The following is a 16,835-nucleotide window of genomic DNA, read 5'->3' as shown; positions in this document are numbered from 1 at the left end:
CAGTCAGATAGCAAGGGCAGCGTATCTTGCTTGTTCCACCACCACAGTGTGGCGCTATCCCTGCAGGGGATGGAGGGCAAGCTTTTATAGAGCTGGATTTCCTGATCTACCCTCTGGGCTAAGGAAAGACGGGGCTTTGATTCACAAAGTGACCGCAGCTCGTTGTCTTCCTCCTCGAATAGTTCTTCCAACTTGCGTAACTTGCGTAACTTGCGTAACGTACGTAAAAAACGTGACGTAAGTCGTGCTCCCCAGAGCCGGCGCTCTAGGCTCTGGTGCTGCGGGAATCGAAAAAAGAATCGTTCAGTGAGCTGCCAAACGATGCCATGGAATCGGAAAATACGGAACCGGTTCTTAACAGGAACCGGTTTTCGATTCCCATCCCTAGTCCCAAGTTCCTGGAAGCCCCATAAAACTCTGTTTACATGTATAGTTAATCCAACTATTCCTCATTTGTTCACATTAGTTATGATTTTGCTAAAATGCCATCAGAACATGATATTAAAGGAATAGTACACCCAAAACATGATTAGCCTTCATTTTCTACTCACCCCCATGCTGAACAACACTCTGGAGTACTTTTTTGATATCTCAAATGCATCTGGAGATCTGGGAGGCTTCTTACTGTCTGCTGACATTCAAATAATGGAGGTCTATGGTGCCCGAGGCAGAAAGGTCCTAAAAAAGTCCACAAAAAACGTTTCAATATTCCTCCATACTGCTCGTCCAATGTATTCCAAGTGTCCTGAGTGGGTAGCATCCAGAACTTTAATCGTCATTTAGAATGTTTTTAGAGCATAAACAGTAGTGTATAGGATTTCCTGAAAGCGCGTTCACGACGCTACGGAAACCACGGCAGACCAAACCAGATGAAAGTGCGCATTCAGCTCGGCAAAGAACTCATGCTCTTCCTCAACACTGAAGTCCTCAGACATTTTTCTTTCGTTGTTTCTTTCTTTGCACAGGTAAGCTGCACATTTCTTCTTCTACGCTTGCATTATCGGCAGAGCAGACGCTGAATGCGCACTTTCATCTGGTTTGGTCTGCCGCGGTTTCCGAAGACTCGTGAACGCGCAGGTGCGCGTTTTCAGGAAGTCCTATACACTACTGTTTATGCTCTAAAAACATTCTAAATGACTTCGTTTCGAGTAAAGTTCTGGATGCTACCCACTCAGGACACTTGGAATACATTGGACGAGCAGTATGGAGGAGTATTGACACGTTTTTTGTGGACTTTTATGGACCTTTCTGTCTCGAGCACCATAGAGCTCCATTATTTGAATGTCAGCAGACAGCAAGAAGCCTCCCAGATCTCTAGATGCATTTGAGATATCAAAAAAGTACTCCAGAGTGTTGTTCATCATGGGGGTGAGTAGAAAATTAAGGCTAATCATGTTTTGGGTGTACTATTCCTTTAAGTGTTTCTTCAGTGTCCACCACATTGGATCAGTCCATTTGCTGCACATGTTCAGAAAGGTCCAAACACAGCAGAAAACAAATGTTGTGAAGAGCAGTGTTGCCAACTTAGCGCTTTAGTGACTATGTTTAGCAACTTTTCAGACCCTTCTAGCAATTTTATTTCAAAAAGCGCCTAGTGCCAAATCTAGCAACTTTTTTCTGCTACTGGAGACTTTGGCAACAACATATAAAAACATCAAACTCCAGGGCACGCAGGTAGTGCAGTGGTTAGCGCGCACAATCTATGTACGGAGGCCTTTATTTCTCGATGAAGCTGACCAAGGTTGAATCCGGCCTGTGGTACACTAATTAATAACGATAGATTGGTAACCCCGCCTCCTTCTCTCCTCTATCTTATCTGCTGTCATGATTCATGCAACTAATATTTCATGAATGACAAATGGAGAACAGATCAGGAGATCATGGATCGTCTACAGTGAAAAGACGGACTGTGTTATTTACTTTTGCCGTCGCCTTTTTGGAAACAGGAAGGAGCAATCAGAAGAGAGTGACAAAACGTAGAACAAATAATGTATGTCTATTCTATTAAAATTTCTGTATCTCTATAATGGGTCTGTTTTATGTCTCGTCTTATCAATTTAGAGGGCCCCATGCCTGTTTTTGCCTAGGGCCCCAAATATCCTAAATCTGCCCCTGATGGAGTCCTTGTCACGAGTGAGGCCAGGGGAGAAATGGTTGACGCCCAGCTCCAGTTATAATGCGGACACTGCTCTTTTGTGTTGTAGCGAAGAGATCTGATCTAAAAGGCATAGCTCTGGATTTACCATTCAGTCTATGCTCCTACCCTCACCTTTGATCATAGAATCTGGATATGTGACCCAGTTGTTGAAAGCGTAATGGGGCAAAGTAAAGAAAAATTAAATCAGACTGGGTAGATGTAACAAGCGTATCTGTGGGCCACAGGACAAGGCAGTTAAGTGGATGAGGACCTGAAAAGGTCAGAAAATCTGCAACAAATCCACCCCGAGCAGATTCAGAGTCAGATAAGGCAGACAATGGCCATCCGTTCTCTTCTGTGTGACAGAGAATCAGCAGGTCACCGGGAAGCGCAGAGGGAACAAAAGCAAATATTTGGGCAAAGAAAAATGACAGGAAACTCCAAAGGGAGAGGAAGGTGGAAAAGAAGAAAGAAAGGCTGAAAAAAACATAACAAATGTGTGAATCGCCCTTCGTCTCAGGTGGGCTCTCAAAATGCCGCTCCTACAGAGAAAAGGGAGACAGCGGGATGAAAACACTCAAGAAAAGCTAAAAGAATCAATAGCTCCTGCTAGTTTGTTGCTTTTTTTTTTTACGTGGCCTGTTGCTCGCTGCGTTACCTCAGCCGTGCATTCTGCTCTCAGACCTCCTCCCATTTCTCTCTACATTTTTTGCAGTCCTCCAGCTTTTCTTTTGCACTTTCCTTCTATTCAGTTTTCCTCCATAATGACTGAGCTGCTGGCAGAAGTGAAGGCAGCCTTTTATCCTCCTATGTGCACATTTAACAGCTGACTGAAAGCAGCTTTCTTAAGTCTTAAACGGTACTTATGATTTATCTTTTCTTCAACTTTTCTCATTTTTCTCTATCTCTCTCTTTATCCCCGCTCTGCAGCTTTAGTTTTTGCCATCATATTGCATCCTAAGCTATGCAGGTGTCCCATATCCTGCCTTTTTTATTAAAAATCTGTTATTGTCCAGCCTCAGTTATCTACATGTTTGACAATGGCAGTTCCTAGTCTGTCCACAGTTGGTCAATATGCTTAATGTTATTATTTTCCATGCAATACGGAGAAAAGAGAAAAGACTTTGGGTTGGATGTGGGAGGATTTCACTCAGCCGTCTGAATAACTTTCAATAAAATTGCATGAGTTCTCCTTGAGGAGCAGCTTATGCAACTCAAGGAATTAAATCACTTTTCTTCTCCAATGTTGGGGCCTTAGGCTTCTCTGGAGGGTTCCCTGCCAATAAAGTGGTTTCATCCAAAGACATATAATTATAAGGTTTGTAAAAAAAAAAAAAAAGTCATAGTGGCTGGTAGCTAAAGGAGAATAGTAAAATTACAAGGTTTTTGTCATTACATTTGCCCTGCAGTAAAAAGATACTGCCACATGTCACCTCAGCCTTCACAGTGAAATGCCAAATTGCTCCTTTAAATGCAGAGAAGATATCAATGCTAGAGAATGAAACTAGATATCAATGCTAGATTAGATAGTTAGCCAGGTATATTAGCTGGCTTACTAGCTAATCCAGTTAACTAAGGCTGTGGCTGAACCCCCTAAATCCGTCAATCACTACATAGAGTGGGGTCTATATAGTGGACTTCATGGTGAACTCAGTTAACTGACCGTTCGGACAGATGATCACTACTTTTCGCTCCCCATTGGTCACGTATCTCCACCTCCCCGAGCTGTGCCTGTGCCATCTTTGTTATTAGTCACCTCTACAAAAAGTCCTATTGCACCATCAGTGATCGCTACTTTTCAAGGTGCATTGTGGAAAATTTCGAGTTCACTACTTTTTCGTCCACTAGACCAGAGGTCACCGATTAACGGGCCGCGGTCCAGATCTGGACCCACCTGCTGGCTAACCAGACCCAACCTGACTTTAAACATTTATAAGTTACTGCATGTTGTCCTACGACATTATCTAACTTCACTTGCGCCGCTTCTCTTGCTTGTACGGTAAATCCCTCCAGAGCGTCCAGGACCAGGCTGCACGTGATACAGATTAGCCAATGAGCTGCTGTCAGTCTGGGTTGCTGCTGCAAGCAGGCAAACCTGTGGCAAGCCGGGCGATGGGAAAGAAGGAGAAGATGATGAGAAAAAGAGAGCAGAGAAAGTGTGGACTGCTGGAAGCACTGCGGTGAACTGGTGAAAGAAAAGTGAAATGGCGTACTGAAAGATGACCCTGCACATTTAGAGGATGTTTGGCTCAACCAGCTGCTGTGAAGCAGGATTCGTCACCATAAACATAATCAAGAATAAATATGGATCCAGGCTCAAAGCTCTGTGATATGTGATTGAGAATGGCTTTGTCTCCATTCAAACGGTCACTTCAGGTGTTTTATAAAATATGTGAATTAAGAAATTGTCTATATACCAAACTGAACGATTGTTGTTCTCTATGTACTTAAAAAAGCACTTTAGATTTTGAAATGAAAAAAATTATATATTTTTTCTTTATATATTTTTTTTATTTAAAAAGTCAATGTATAACATTGATACATAAAAACCTTGTTTTATTTTAGTGTTAAATTTTGTTACACATTATAAGTAACACATTATTATTTAAATTGTCTCCGGACCTTTACTGGTTGTTGATTTTCCTTATTCGGACCCCAGTGATTTTCAATGGCCAGTGTGGTGGACAGTTTGGTGGACAGTGTGGAGGACAGTGGGGTGGACAGTTTGGTGGACAGTGGGGTGGCCAGTGTGGAGGACAGTGGGGTGGACAGTTTGGTAGCCAGTTGGGTGGCCAGTGTGGTGGACAGTTTGGTGGCCAGTGTGGAGGACAGTGTGGTGGACAGTTTGGTAGCCAGTGGGGTGGCCAGGGCATTGCACAGGTTGGCCATGGCCACTCCTGGCCAGCACCTGATGGTGCAACTGCCTTCATAGCAGGAAATGTAATTTGTAATTTACAGCTAATTGCATTGCTGATGTTTCAAGACATAAAACACACAGTTACTAAAATTATGAAAATTATGAAATTCACTCTAGTACTTGAAAAACTGTGTAACTATATTAGATCTTAGCAACACTCCTGCTCACTGGTTGGTCTTTAAAAGTGGGGAAACTAAAACGAAACTTTGCACCATTTTCCCTCCTGATAGCTGCTCCTGTTCCGTGACTAGTTTCACTCCCACCTTTAACAAACTCACTGTGAATGGTCTCTTGGTCTTACATCATCTATCTGCATGTCAGTTTCTCTTACTTTTCATTCTCTTTTTTTCCTTTTCTCCTTTTTGTGAGATTTAACAGCCATAAGGTCCCTGAACTGCTTAGCATCAGCAGCTGAAAGCCACAGCAGATGTTCACGGAGCCTCCGTTTCCGTCGACTTACGACAGGGTTGAGCACCAACAGAAGGGCACTCAGACGGGAATGGATTAATGTTTTATGCTGCAGGATGGAGGGCAGGTGTTTAAAGGAGCTGAATGTAGGGTTTGGATTCTGGGGGCCACAGTGGGATTAAAACAACTCTGGCTGGAGAGCACAAAAGCATTTCTCTAAGGCTGATTTCTGGACTCAGAGCTTTGACAGGTTAAAGTCAGTTAAAAGAAAAACAACTGTTAAAAAAAGCAGGGTTTGGAGGGAGGCAGTGGTGATTATGAAAAGGTTGCCATGTCTGAACAAGATTTGTAGTGTTGTTTTAGCTTGTGGACTTCTGGCAGCATCCTGCCACTTTATACTCTGTTACTTTCTAAAAAAAATCTCTCTTCTGGGCTCAGTGGTTACAACCAGAGGGAATTTAACGCTTAGAGGCTTATAGGCTGGTGATGTGACGTAAAAGCTTGGTACAAATGCTGGTTTATTGGAAAAGGTAACTCCATGTTTCCAAGATAAATAACAACCTGACATCCATACATCCACCCATACAACCATCATCCATCCTTCTACTAATCCATCCAACCATCATCCATCCTTCACCATCCATCCATCCATCCGTCATCATCCATCCATCTATCCATCCATTTAACATCATCCATTCTTCTATTAATCCATCCAACATCATCCATCCATCCATCCATCATCCATCCAAGATCATCCATCCATCCATCATCATCCATCCATCCATCCATTCAACATCATCCATCCTTCATCATCCATAGAGCCATCCATCCTTGATCATCCATCCATCATCTTCCATCTGTCATCGTCCATCCATTCATCATCATCCATCCTTCTATCAATCCATCCATCATTGTCCATCCATCCATTTATCCATCCATCCAACATCATCATCCATCCTTCTATCAATCCATCCATCATCCTTCCATCATCATCCATCCATCATCCATCCATCCATCCATTTATCCATCCATCAAACATCATCCATCCATCCATCATTATCCATCCATTCATCATCATCGTCATCATCATCCATCCATCATCATCATCCATCCATCCATTTATCCATCCATCAAACATCATCCATCCATCCATCATTATCCATCCATTCATCATCATCGTCATCATCATCCATCCATCCATCATCATCATCCATCCATCCATCATCATCATCCATCCATCCATCCATCCATCCGTCTTCTCATTATCATCAATCCATCCATCCATCCATCCATCTTCTCATCATCATCCATCCATCCATCCATCCATCTTCTCATCATCATCCATCATCATCCATCCATCATCATCGTCATCATCATCCATCCATCCATCCATCATCATAATCCATCCATCCATCTTCTCATCATCCATCCATCCATCCATCATCATCATCCATCCATCCTTCCATCATCATCATCCATCCATCCATCTTCTCATCATCCATCCATCCTTCCATCATCATCATCCATCTTCTCATCGTCATCCATTCATCCATCTTCTCATCATCATTATTCATCCATCCATCCATCCATCCATCATTCATTCCATCCACCCATCTTCTCATCATCCATCCACCATCCATCCATCCATCCATCCATCCATCCACCCATCAAGGAAATTGGGGAATTTTTGAATGGCTACTACTGTATAGATAGGCTGATTTTCTTTAAACCTTATTCTCTCAATCATGAATTTTTTTAATAAGCTTTTTCATAATTTTGTGAAGTAATTACCAAAAGTATCTAGCCTGGGTGCCAGTCCGAACTTAGTCCCGCCCACAAGGTTTGAGTTCTGGGAAGTTCGGTCTGGCTCTGCTCCATAGTAGCGCGAGTATTAAAGCCCACTGTCAGGCGATCCAATCAAATTGTCAGGGCGGGCTTTATACGATGATGGACAGATGATCAAGAGTAACGTTATCAACCACGTGACCAAAGCGCGCTTGGGTGACAACAATAATGGCTGCAGCTGGAGAGTTTGGGTGAGTAGATTCTGCTATTAGGTCTGTTCTAGAAGATATCGACAGCAAATTAATTTTAAAAGAGGAACAGAGAAACACGATCAAGGCTCATCTTCTTATTCTAGGCGCGCAACTGCACGCTTTGATTTTTGTGGACAACAACTATGCCTCGCTTAACATACGTCACGTACTCCGTTGCTCTTATTGGTTGTAGGTCTATCCAATTGGGTGCAGAGGCATTTTTTTCCTGGTTCGTTCAAAACACGCCCCATAATCACAGCTCTATGGAGCAGTATCAGACTCATATTCTGACTAGAATTGAGTAGGACTACGTCAGGCTAAAAAGTATCGGGTCTGTCATAGATCTGCCTGTATTTGGAATGGACTAATGGACGCCCTAGCAACCTAACTTTCTTTATCTTTCGCTGGCAGAACTCCTATTTAACGGCTCTGTACAAAGGACTCCTCTCACTATGGCTACTAAAGCTACGTAGTTGCTTGGTTTTTTATAAGAGTCTTCTACAGTGTCCTCCATCCAGGAATGGCAATGTGGGTAGACATGGACTGTTATGATGTAACGTAGATCTATTCACAGTTTTAAGTTTTAGTTTGAAAATAGGGTGCAAACAGCCTATATTTGGCAGGATTTACTCCAATGAATCTTTTTATTATATACAAATAAGCTATATTGGGTTATATTTGGAGTCATTACAACTATAACTAACTAGGTACTTAAATTCCAATCTGACCACAAGCTATCTTTACAAGAAAGCCATTATTACAAGTTTTTTTTTCCAATTCCGGCCTTACCAGGCAGGCGGGGGGGAAGCAGGCTCGGTTCTGCTGCACTGTAGTCGACCAAAATCCTGGACGATTTTGAAATTCCCCCTGGACATTTTTTTAGGTATGAAAAGTAGGACATGTCCGGGAAAAAGAGGACCTCTGGTCTCCCGACCATATCAACAATTTGATGTTTCAGTGAGTGAGTGCTTGTTGCTATGATGCGTCTTTGCTCAGCAGCTTCGCTCGTTGTAAACCAACCAATCAGCGCACAGCTCATCTAAATATTCATGAGCATTCCATAAAAGAAAGGAAACCTGTCGTTTCATTCTAGGGCTTTTAACAAGGCTTACATTAGGGCTCATAGAACAGCAAATATGCCATTTTCAGCCCAACCAGTGTTACACACCCTATTTAGAGACCGTAAGGACCAGAACCAAATACCCAATAGAATCATCCTATGACCCTCTTAAATTACAATCTTCTATAGGGCCCACCAATCCTAATGCTAAACCCAGGGCTGGATGATGTGGCCATAACTTCTATTAAAGTAAATTTCTTAATTTTGTTTGATATGAAATAGTTTTAAGATTCCTCCCTGGTGAGGTGTTCCAGGCATGTCCCACAGGGAGGAGACCCAGAGGGAGACCCAGGACACGCTGGAGGGACTATGTTTATCGGCTGACCTGGAAAAACCTTGGGATTTCCCTGGAGGAGCTGGTGCAAGTGGCTGGGAGAGAGGGGCGTCTGGGCCTCCCTACTGAAGCTGCCACCCCTGTGAAGAGAAAGAGGATGGATGGATAAAAGCAAATAAAGCTATATAAAGCAGGTGTCTGAAACCGGTTCCAGAAACGGCCGTGTGGCTGCAGGTTTTCTTTCCAACCAAGCAATGGCTGACCAGACTCCATTCATCTCATCAACTGAGTCCAATCTGAACATTATGACTTGATGAGATGAATGGAGTCTGGTGTGCCATTGCTTGGTTGAAAAGAAACCTGCAGCCACACAGACCTCTCTGGAACCGGTTTGAGACCCCTGATATAAAGGGAGTTCAGTTAGTATTGTATATTGAAACTTTAGCCCCACTTAAACTCAAAATCTCTGAGGAATGCTTCGAAGATCTTTTAGAATCCATGCTATGATGAGTTAAGGTAGTTCTGAGGAGCAAAACCGGGCCCAACTGCTGCTGACAGTCCACCCCCCCACCCGCTGCAACAGCACGGAAATGAGCTCCCAGCAATCCTGTCAGTGCACCTGCATTTAACTCTAATGCCTTCGGGATGAGCCATTTAATACGAGTCTAATTTTATTAGCCGAGCGAAGAGGCGGAGGGATGTGTGGGTTTTGTTGCTTTCTGTGCACGAAGGTGCTCGCCAGGCATCAGTAAACACCGTTAACGCCCACGCCTGCACCCCTTATGTATTACACATGCCTCCTTGACTTTTTTTTTTCTTAACATCCTGCACATTCCTGTGCAGTCTGAGCAAAGTCTGGGATTTAATCATTTTTACTGCAAGATGCATATAGAAAAGAAAAAAAGCAAATATCTCCTCTAATTCCTGCCATAGAGATCCATTTAAATTTCTTTTTACAATATTTGCATGAAAAGATGGAACATTGTATAATTTTTGTATTATAATATTTTATTAAAAAAGAAACTATTTAAGTGTTTATTTTGTCATTGATTGAACCAAAACTGCTCCAGTTGGGGTTGGTGAGACTAAAATAACCAGATTAGCTTTTCATGCTGAATGTAGATTCAAGATTCCAGTAAAATCAAATACAGCTAAAGTCTACATCCATCCATATGGGAAAATAAATAAAATAAACCATAAATATTTAGCGGTGTCGTTGCATAATTGAATCACTGCAATCGCATTTTGTCCGACAGGTTGAGCTGAGATGAGGATTAAGAGATGTGAACACAGCAGACAGCTGATTTCCCAAACATACACTCAGCTGGCCAGATAAACCCTGTTCCAAATGTGATCAGCCAGCCTGAGCTTGACGTCAGTGGTTGCAGGATTATTTCATGTTTTGTGACAAACAGGCAGCACCTCAACACTTGCTGACTTGCATAATTTCTATTGTGATGATGGGGACATTTTCCTGTAACAGGGCTTGTCTTGATTAGGTCACAGTATAACGGATGTCATTGGTGACTGAGCTTCAGAAGCAGCTTTATCTTTTTAATGATTCATTCATTTTTATTTGAACAAGCCTCGTTTCTGTCAAATGCAGCCAGATGATTTTATATTCTTTTTCTTCATTCTGTCCTAATCTATTGGAATCATTATATTTATTCATGTGTACGCTACAAAAAATAAATATAATTCTGTTTTTTAAATTGGTTTATTTAGGTTGATTTTTACATGATTTCCAAATAAGAGATGTGTTTTTTCTGTGGATGTGACATCAGGCGCATCCATGTTATTTAGATCCGACCTAGCAAACATTTGAAGCGTTATAATAAAGATGGATTTGTGGATACTCAAAAGCAACAAGCATCCAGCTCAATTTAGAAACCAATAGCAACTCCATGTAAGGTGAAAACTTTGTCAAGTACAAACTACGAGAACGAGCAGAAGAGTTCTCTAGTTCTGTGTTTTGGACAATATAGGAATCAATGTATACATATTTTTACTTACTATTAATTTCATAATTTATTTACTATTTTTGATGTAATTACTGCTCTAACTTGGTTTCTCGTTCAGCTAAAGGCATGTTTTAGAGTCTCTATTTATCGATTGCTAAATTAGTTGACAATTATTTATATAATCAATTAATCATGGTTAATTGTTTCACCCCTAAGAGCATTCAAAAACTACTAAAAATACCTCTTCAACAAAAAACAACACTATTTTTTTTTTTTTTTGCATAAAATGGGGAGTTGCAGATGGGTACAGAAAGGGCCAGTGCCCCTGTTAAACTGGTCCTGGTCCCCCTTTTAGCCTCTGTTCTGTCAGGTATAATACTAGATATGGGCTGGTAAAGAAATCATAACTGTTTGGTCTCTTGTAACAATTGCAGTTTTTAATTGTAGAGTTTTAAATCGTTTCTCAATTCACAAGAACGCAAACATGAACATGTCTCCTAGCCAAGTTCTTGAGAAGAATACAGGAAAGTCTGGACTTGGAGAGAACGGGAGCACACAGCATAAATATGGGTCAATTCGAAAAGAAGCGTACTCGGGACGTCACCACACGCTCGGCTCCTCTGGAGCTGCATTTCACCTCCTGTTATTAATAGTCTCTAGATAATAATAAATTCTGAAATTTTTCATTTAGTGGGGGAATAATAATGAGCACAGTCAGATAAACACAAATCAAATGAACATTTTGTGAAATAAAACAAGAAAATCTCCATCAGAGGCAGTGGTTCTTCACACGCGGCTATGCACAGAGAGGGCTGCTGCAGACGGGCTGTGGTTAGACATGGCTGCCGTCAGCCTCAGAGGTCTGCTGGTTGAGGTCCTCTCAACTTGGACATTTTTTTAAATTATGCACTAAATCAGTAAATGGGCCATATAGTGACGCTTAATAGTATAATGTTCTTACCTCAAATTATCTTAAAACGCAGTTTTATTGAACAACGGTAACAGAAAAGAGAACATTTAACTCAATACTTTGAGCTCTGTGAGCGCTCCATTGAAAGGTGCTGCAGTGTATGCTGGGACAGCTGTCAATCTCTAGAACAGACAAGTCTGCTCTGATGCATGCTGGGTAAAGAGGGAGGGGCGAGAACAACATCCGGGGACTTTGTTCGTTCTCGGTCTGCTGTTCTTGTGAATTGGAACAGTACTAGGGCTGAGGCTAATGATGATGTTTCATATGTAAACGAGTACATGAGAACGCACAAGTACACAGAAACGGCCATACTCTGTTAATGATTTTAAATGGAGCTCTCGACAGCTCCACAAAATAACCCGCCTAGAAGACTTCAAACTAGTCATTGATCCTGTATCTATGACCGCCAGCGCCTGCTAGAGCTATGGTCATCAAGTGTTTTTTCTGGACTCCTAATTAAAGCCGCTTTTAACCACTTCGGAGAGTTTCAGGCAGACGTGCACAGAGCAGCCGATTAACGGAGCGGACGACGCTGGAGAAAGAGCAGGTGGAAGAAGTGTTTAAGCCAACATAAGAGGGGGCTAACAACGAAGCTAAGGAAGGAAGGAATTCCCCTACAGAAAACCTGACCATTCAGTCCTGCTTTCCAACATCCGCCCACTGGACAACGAAATGGAAATGTCTCTGTAGTAGACATTTCATCCCAGCGCTGCATGTCCAGATCATAACATCATCAATGACCCGCCACACCCCCACCATGGACTGTTCTCCCTGCTGCCCTCTGGGAAGCACACACAGCATTCAATGCAGGACCAGCAGATTCTGCAACAGCTTTTTTCCCCTGTTACCATAAGACTGTTGAACTATTGAAAACTCTAAAGAAGTCACAAGTTGAGACTCTGCATCACACTACAAACATCATACTTGCACTACATGGTCAATCTGCAAAATACAGTTCAACTGAGTGTTTCTACTACATTTTGCACCATATCTATTTACTTATTTTTGCACTGCTCTGAACCTTCCACATCAACACCTTTTGCACCAGTTCTCTCCTACATTGTTTACATTTTGATCACTGCTGCACTTTATGAATGGAAATGTTCATTTCATTGCCAAGCTGCTACTCCTTCACTGTTGAAAATCTGTATGTATCGAAATTGCATTTTGTATATAGTGTGTCTGCAAAATGACCATGAAGTCTAAATCATTTTATATGTAGAGTGTTGCACTTTCAGCTTAGCTACACTGAGATCGCTGTTCTCTTTTGCTAGGTCAGGGGACTGCGACCTGCTCAAGAATAGAAAGTGGTTATTTGATTATGTGGGACACTTTTAATACTTAATTCTTTTAATTTTTTCATTTTTTTCCCCGGCTAAAAGAATCGTTCCACCCTGGCCCCCGTAGCAAATATGGTCTACAACCCCCACTGCTGCATATCTATATTATCTTATCTTAAGGACAAAAATACTTATTCCTCTTCTAGATAATGTCATTTATCAGCTCAAATGAGAGGAAATGCACTTTTGTTTTTAAATAATATTTTTAACTTTTTAATATTTACCTTTTTTCTGTGAAACTTCAATTTCACAGAAAATTTCACAAACTCCAAACTAATTGGGATAGATTCATTGACTTCTTCTTTTCTTATTTTTCACCTGCAGGTGTGGAAAGCGGCCTGGATTCCACAATAGACGGCATTGTTGTCCAGTGAAAGGACCGTTAAGAACGTTCCCGTTGCAATGGGGAAACAGAACAGCAAGCTGCGGCCAGAGATGCTGCAGGATCTCAGGGAGAACACAGAGTTCTCCGACCACGAGCTACAGGAGTGGTACAAGGTATGAATCCACAGCAGACAGAGTAGATCAAATGACTCCGCCATTCCAGCTCATAATTATATTTTAATCTAAAGCATTGTATTGTGGTTAAAGTCATACGTTAACCTTTGCAGAACCATCATCCAATTAGAAAGTTTTAGAGTATCAAACAGGTAGTCAAAGGCCAGCTCTGTTTTTTTGTTAAAAGCGTTTTCCTTTTTTTTTCACGATAAATCCTAACCAGATTCCTTGTCTCTGTTTTGAAAAAAATACAGCAATATGCTTCTTACAGCAATATTCTGCCATCACCATGTTTCAAAGTAGGGGAGGTCTTTTCAATTCAAAGAGCATATATACAGTTAGTCATAGTAAAATCTCAGCCCATAGCTACATCTTGGAGAGAAACAGGACTAAACACTGAGAAATAGGTCAAAATTGTATCATCTATAATCCAAGCTGATCAGACTAGATAAGGCAACTATAGTGTGAAATAGCTGTGAGAGTAAAAAGTTAGGGGTTAAACTTATAAATTCTGCAGAATGGGAGAATTATGAAAAGTGGTCCCTATGTCCTCCAGCAGCCAAAACCTATGGCAGCATACATATAGAAAATCAGTGTATTCTCATTATGAGTTCATATGAAATTGTACGAAAAGTTATGCACCGTAATTTCTTCGTTTTGGACGTTTTTTTTTGTCGTATTTTTAAGTCTTGCCTCGAGACAAGATATCCTTGCGCATGCGCATCTTACGCACCATTCAATAACATAGAATTTAACATACAATTAACCCTAACCCTGACCCTAACCCTAACATACAAAACAGCAAGCAAAGTAGTTAGAGACATGGAGAAGTAATTATTGCACTGTTTTTCCAAGTTTTACATCCGTCCGCGGATCTGCTTTTTTTCTCTGTCTGCCTGCGCATGTGCACTGATTTGTATTTTCGAGGAAAAACGTCAAAAACATACGAAATACTGTGAATAACTTTTTGTATGATTTCATACGAACTGATAATTAGAATATGTTGAGAAAATAGCTCAGGATAACCTAAGCATTATGGGGTTTGAGAAAGGTAATGTTGAGTATCTAATTTTAAACACCATATTTTGCTTTGCATGTACCCTCCTTCCATCATTGCTGTGTTCAGGAGGTGTTTTTAGGGGTTTTGCGCAACTAACAGCTGCCTGATTTAACCAACTCTCCCACCTTAGCTCTTGATCTCTTCAGCTCCTCCGGGGCTAACGCTGGGCTCTTTCCTCTCTGATTAACCAGCTGTGACATTTCTGCTCATCCCAATCATGCAGGTTTTGTTTGCTGAGCAATTGAAAGAATTTGGGAGTATTCCAGCCTGCAGTTGAAATCCATTGAAAGGGCATTGTAGTTTGTGATTGCGAGAGGAGAAGAAAGAGGAGGACAAGTAGGTGGATGAAGAGAATTTGCGAGCTACAGCTTTTAAAGTTTAAAACAGTTATACAATAGCTGCAATGCAACTTTAAAAATAAAAAAAAGCCTTGGTGGGATCAGCTTAGTCTGACTGTTGAAAGAAGACAGATTTAGGATTTTGTGGGCATGATTCCATCTGATTGCACTGATATGCAGTGAAAACGGGTTAAACTTATTGAGCGGGATGAAACTGGCAGCTTTGTCCTAAAATCTCCAGTTATTACCTCTAATTTTACCTATACTCACCTGTTCGATATAGTCAAGAAATTACAGTGCTGATGGAGTTTCTTCTTTTAAAGTAAGTCTGAAACTGATGACCTATCTGGACAGACCTCACATATATGCACAGGGAAAGTCTTTAGAGTAAAAAAGAGAGCATTGCAGTAAAGATGTCACACTTCTGCCCTACAAAAAAAAATCAAAATAGCTTTTCATGGTTCGATTCTCCACCTTCAGCCCTTTGTTGCATGTCACCTTTTCTCTGTGTATGGAGTGAATTTGTTCCGTTATTGTTGAAAGCAAAGAGCATGTTTTGTAAATAGGAATTTGGAGGAAAAAAGATGCACTCCAGAAGCTATTAACTTAAAACATACGTTTTGGATAACTCTGTTTTTTTTTGTTTTTTTTTTCAAATTCATATCCTATTTGTTTAAAATTTGTTTTACTATTTTACGGATTTCAATTTTTGATTTCTTTTCAGATTGAGTTTTATGAATTTAATTATTTTCTAATTAAGTTTTAAAGATCATATTCTCTTAAGTTTAAGCCAATAAAAAGGCTTGCTCTTGATCAATAAAAATGTTGTTGCTATGGTTCATGCAGACCAATAGAAATGCATCTTCACTCCTCAATCAGGAGGCAGCCCCACACTAGGGGTGGGTATTGCCAAAGAAGTCACGATTCAATTCGAATCACGATTCACAGGCCACCATGCAATTCTATCACGATGCATCACGATACTTGAATTATTGCGATGCATTGCAATATTTTCTCCTCCATGTTTTGTTTTTGAATGACTCGGCACAGTATCCCGCGGGCGGAAATGCTTGTGACACAAGGCAGCGTGCATCAACACATCCGCAGCAACATCTACTGGACTGGAAGTTGTATTCCACTTGTTTTTGGCTGATGTTTGCCAACCATTCGTGCAATTTTGTTTATTAATTTTTTTAAATTAATAATCGATACTTGCCGTCAAGAATCGATGCAGTAGATCACGAAAATTAGAATCACGATGCATCATCATGACGATTATTTTGCACACCCCTACCCCACACCTACAAGTGAATAGAAAAATAAACACTGTTAAAAAACAAAAAGAAATTCAAAAATAAGATAGGAAAATTTAACTTGAAAGAAAATATCAAATAAAATCTAAGAAACATCAAATCCAGTTTTTATTTCAATGCATTTGAAGGTTTTATTTCTGGATTGCATTTTATTTCTCAAATATCAATTTACAAAATGCCTTTTTTCAAGTTTCCATTTGAAAGTCATTTCATTTGCTTGCTGTGCAACAATAATGGAACAAAATTCACTTCATACCTATCTGCCCATTTGCTGTCTGATTGCTGTTGATAAAAGCCACTAATGGCAAAATGTCCTTAATTAATAAGATGTTTACACAAGATATACGTTTTCTGGTGATAGGAGACTTGGACGCTGTGTGGTAGTGTTTATTTAGTTTGTAAAAGGGCCTTATTGTCACCAAGATTTTTTTTTTTTTTACTAAATGCTTAATGCCTTTTCTGT

General features: G+C 40.7%; 1 protein-coding gene across 1 annotated transcript in view; it reads left to right on the top strand.

Annotated features, from left to right (window-relative positions):
• Positions 1–16,835, top strand: part of hpca (hippocalcin) — an 84,903-nt gene that overhangs the window by 48,935 nt on the left and 19,133 nt on the right. Inside the window, exon 2 of the mRNA XM_038290600.1 lies at positions 13,488–13,661. Coding sequence (XP_038146528.1) covers positions 13,566–13,661 — 96 coding nt within the window. The 5' untranslated portion in view covers positions 13,488–13,565. The remainder of the gene's footprint in view (positions 1–13,487; positions 13,662–16,835) is intronic.

This window comes from Cyprinodon tularosa, unplaced genomic scaffold, assembly GCF_016077235.1.
Source record: "Cyprinodon tularosa strain WSP-4 unplaced genomic scaffold, ASM1607723v1 ctg284, whole genome shotgun sequence".
NCBI lineage: Eukaryota > Metazoa > Chordata > Actinopteri > Cyprinodontiformes > Cyprinodontidae > Cyprinodon > Cyprinodon tularosa.
This window is presented reverse-complemented; position numbering and strand designations above follow the sequence as displayed.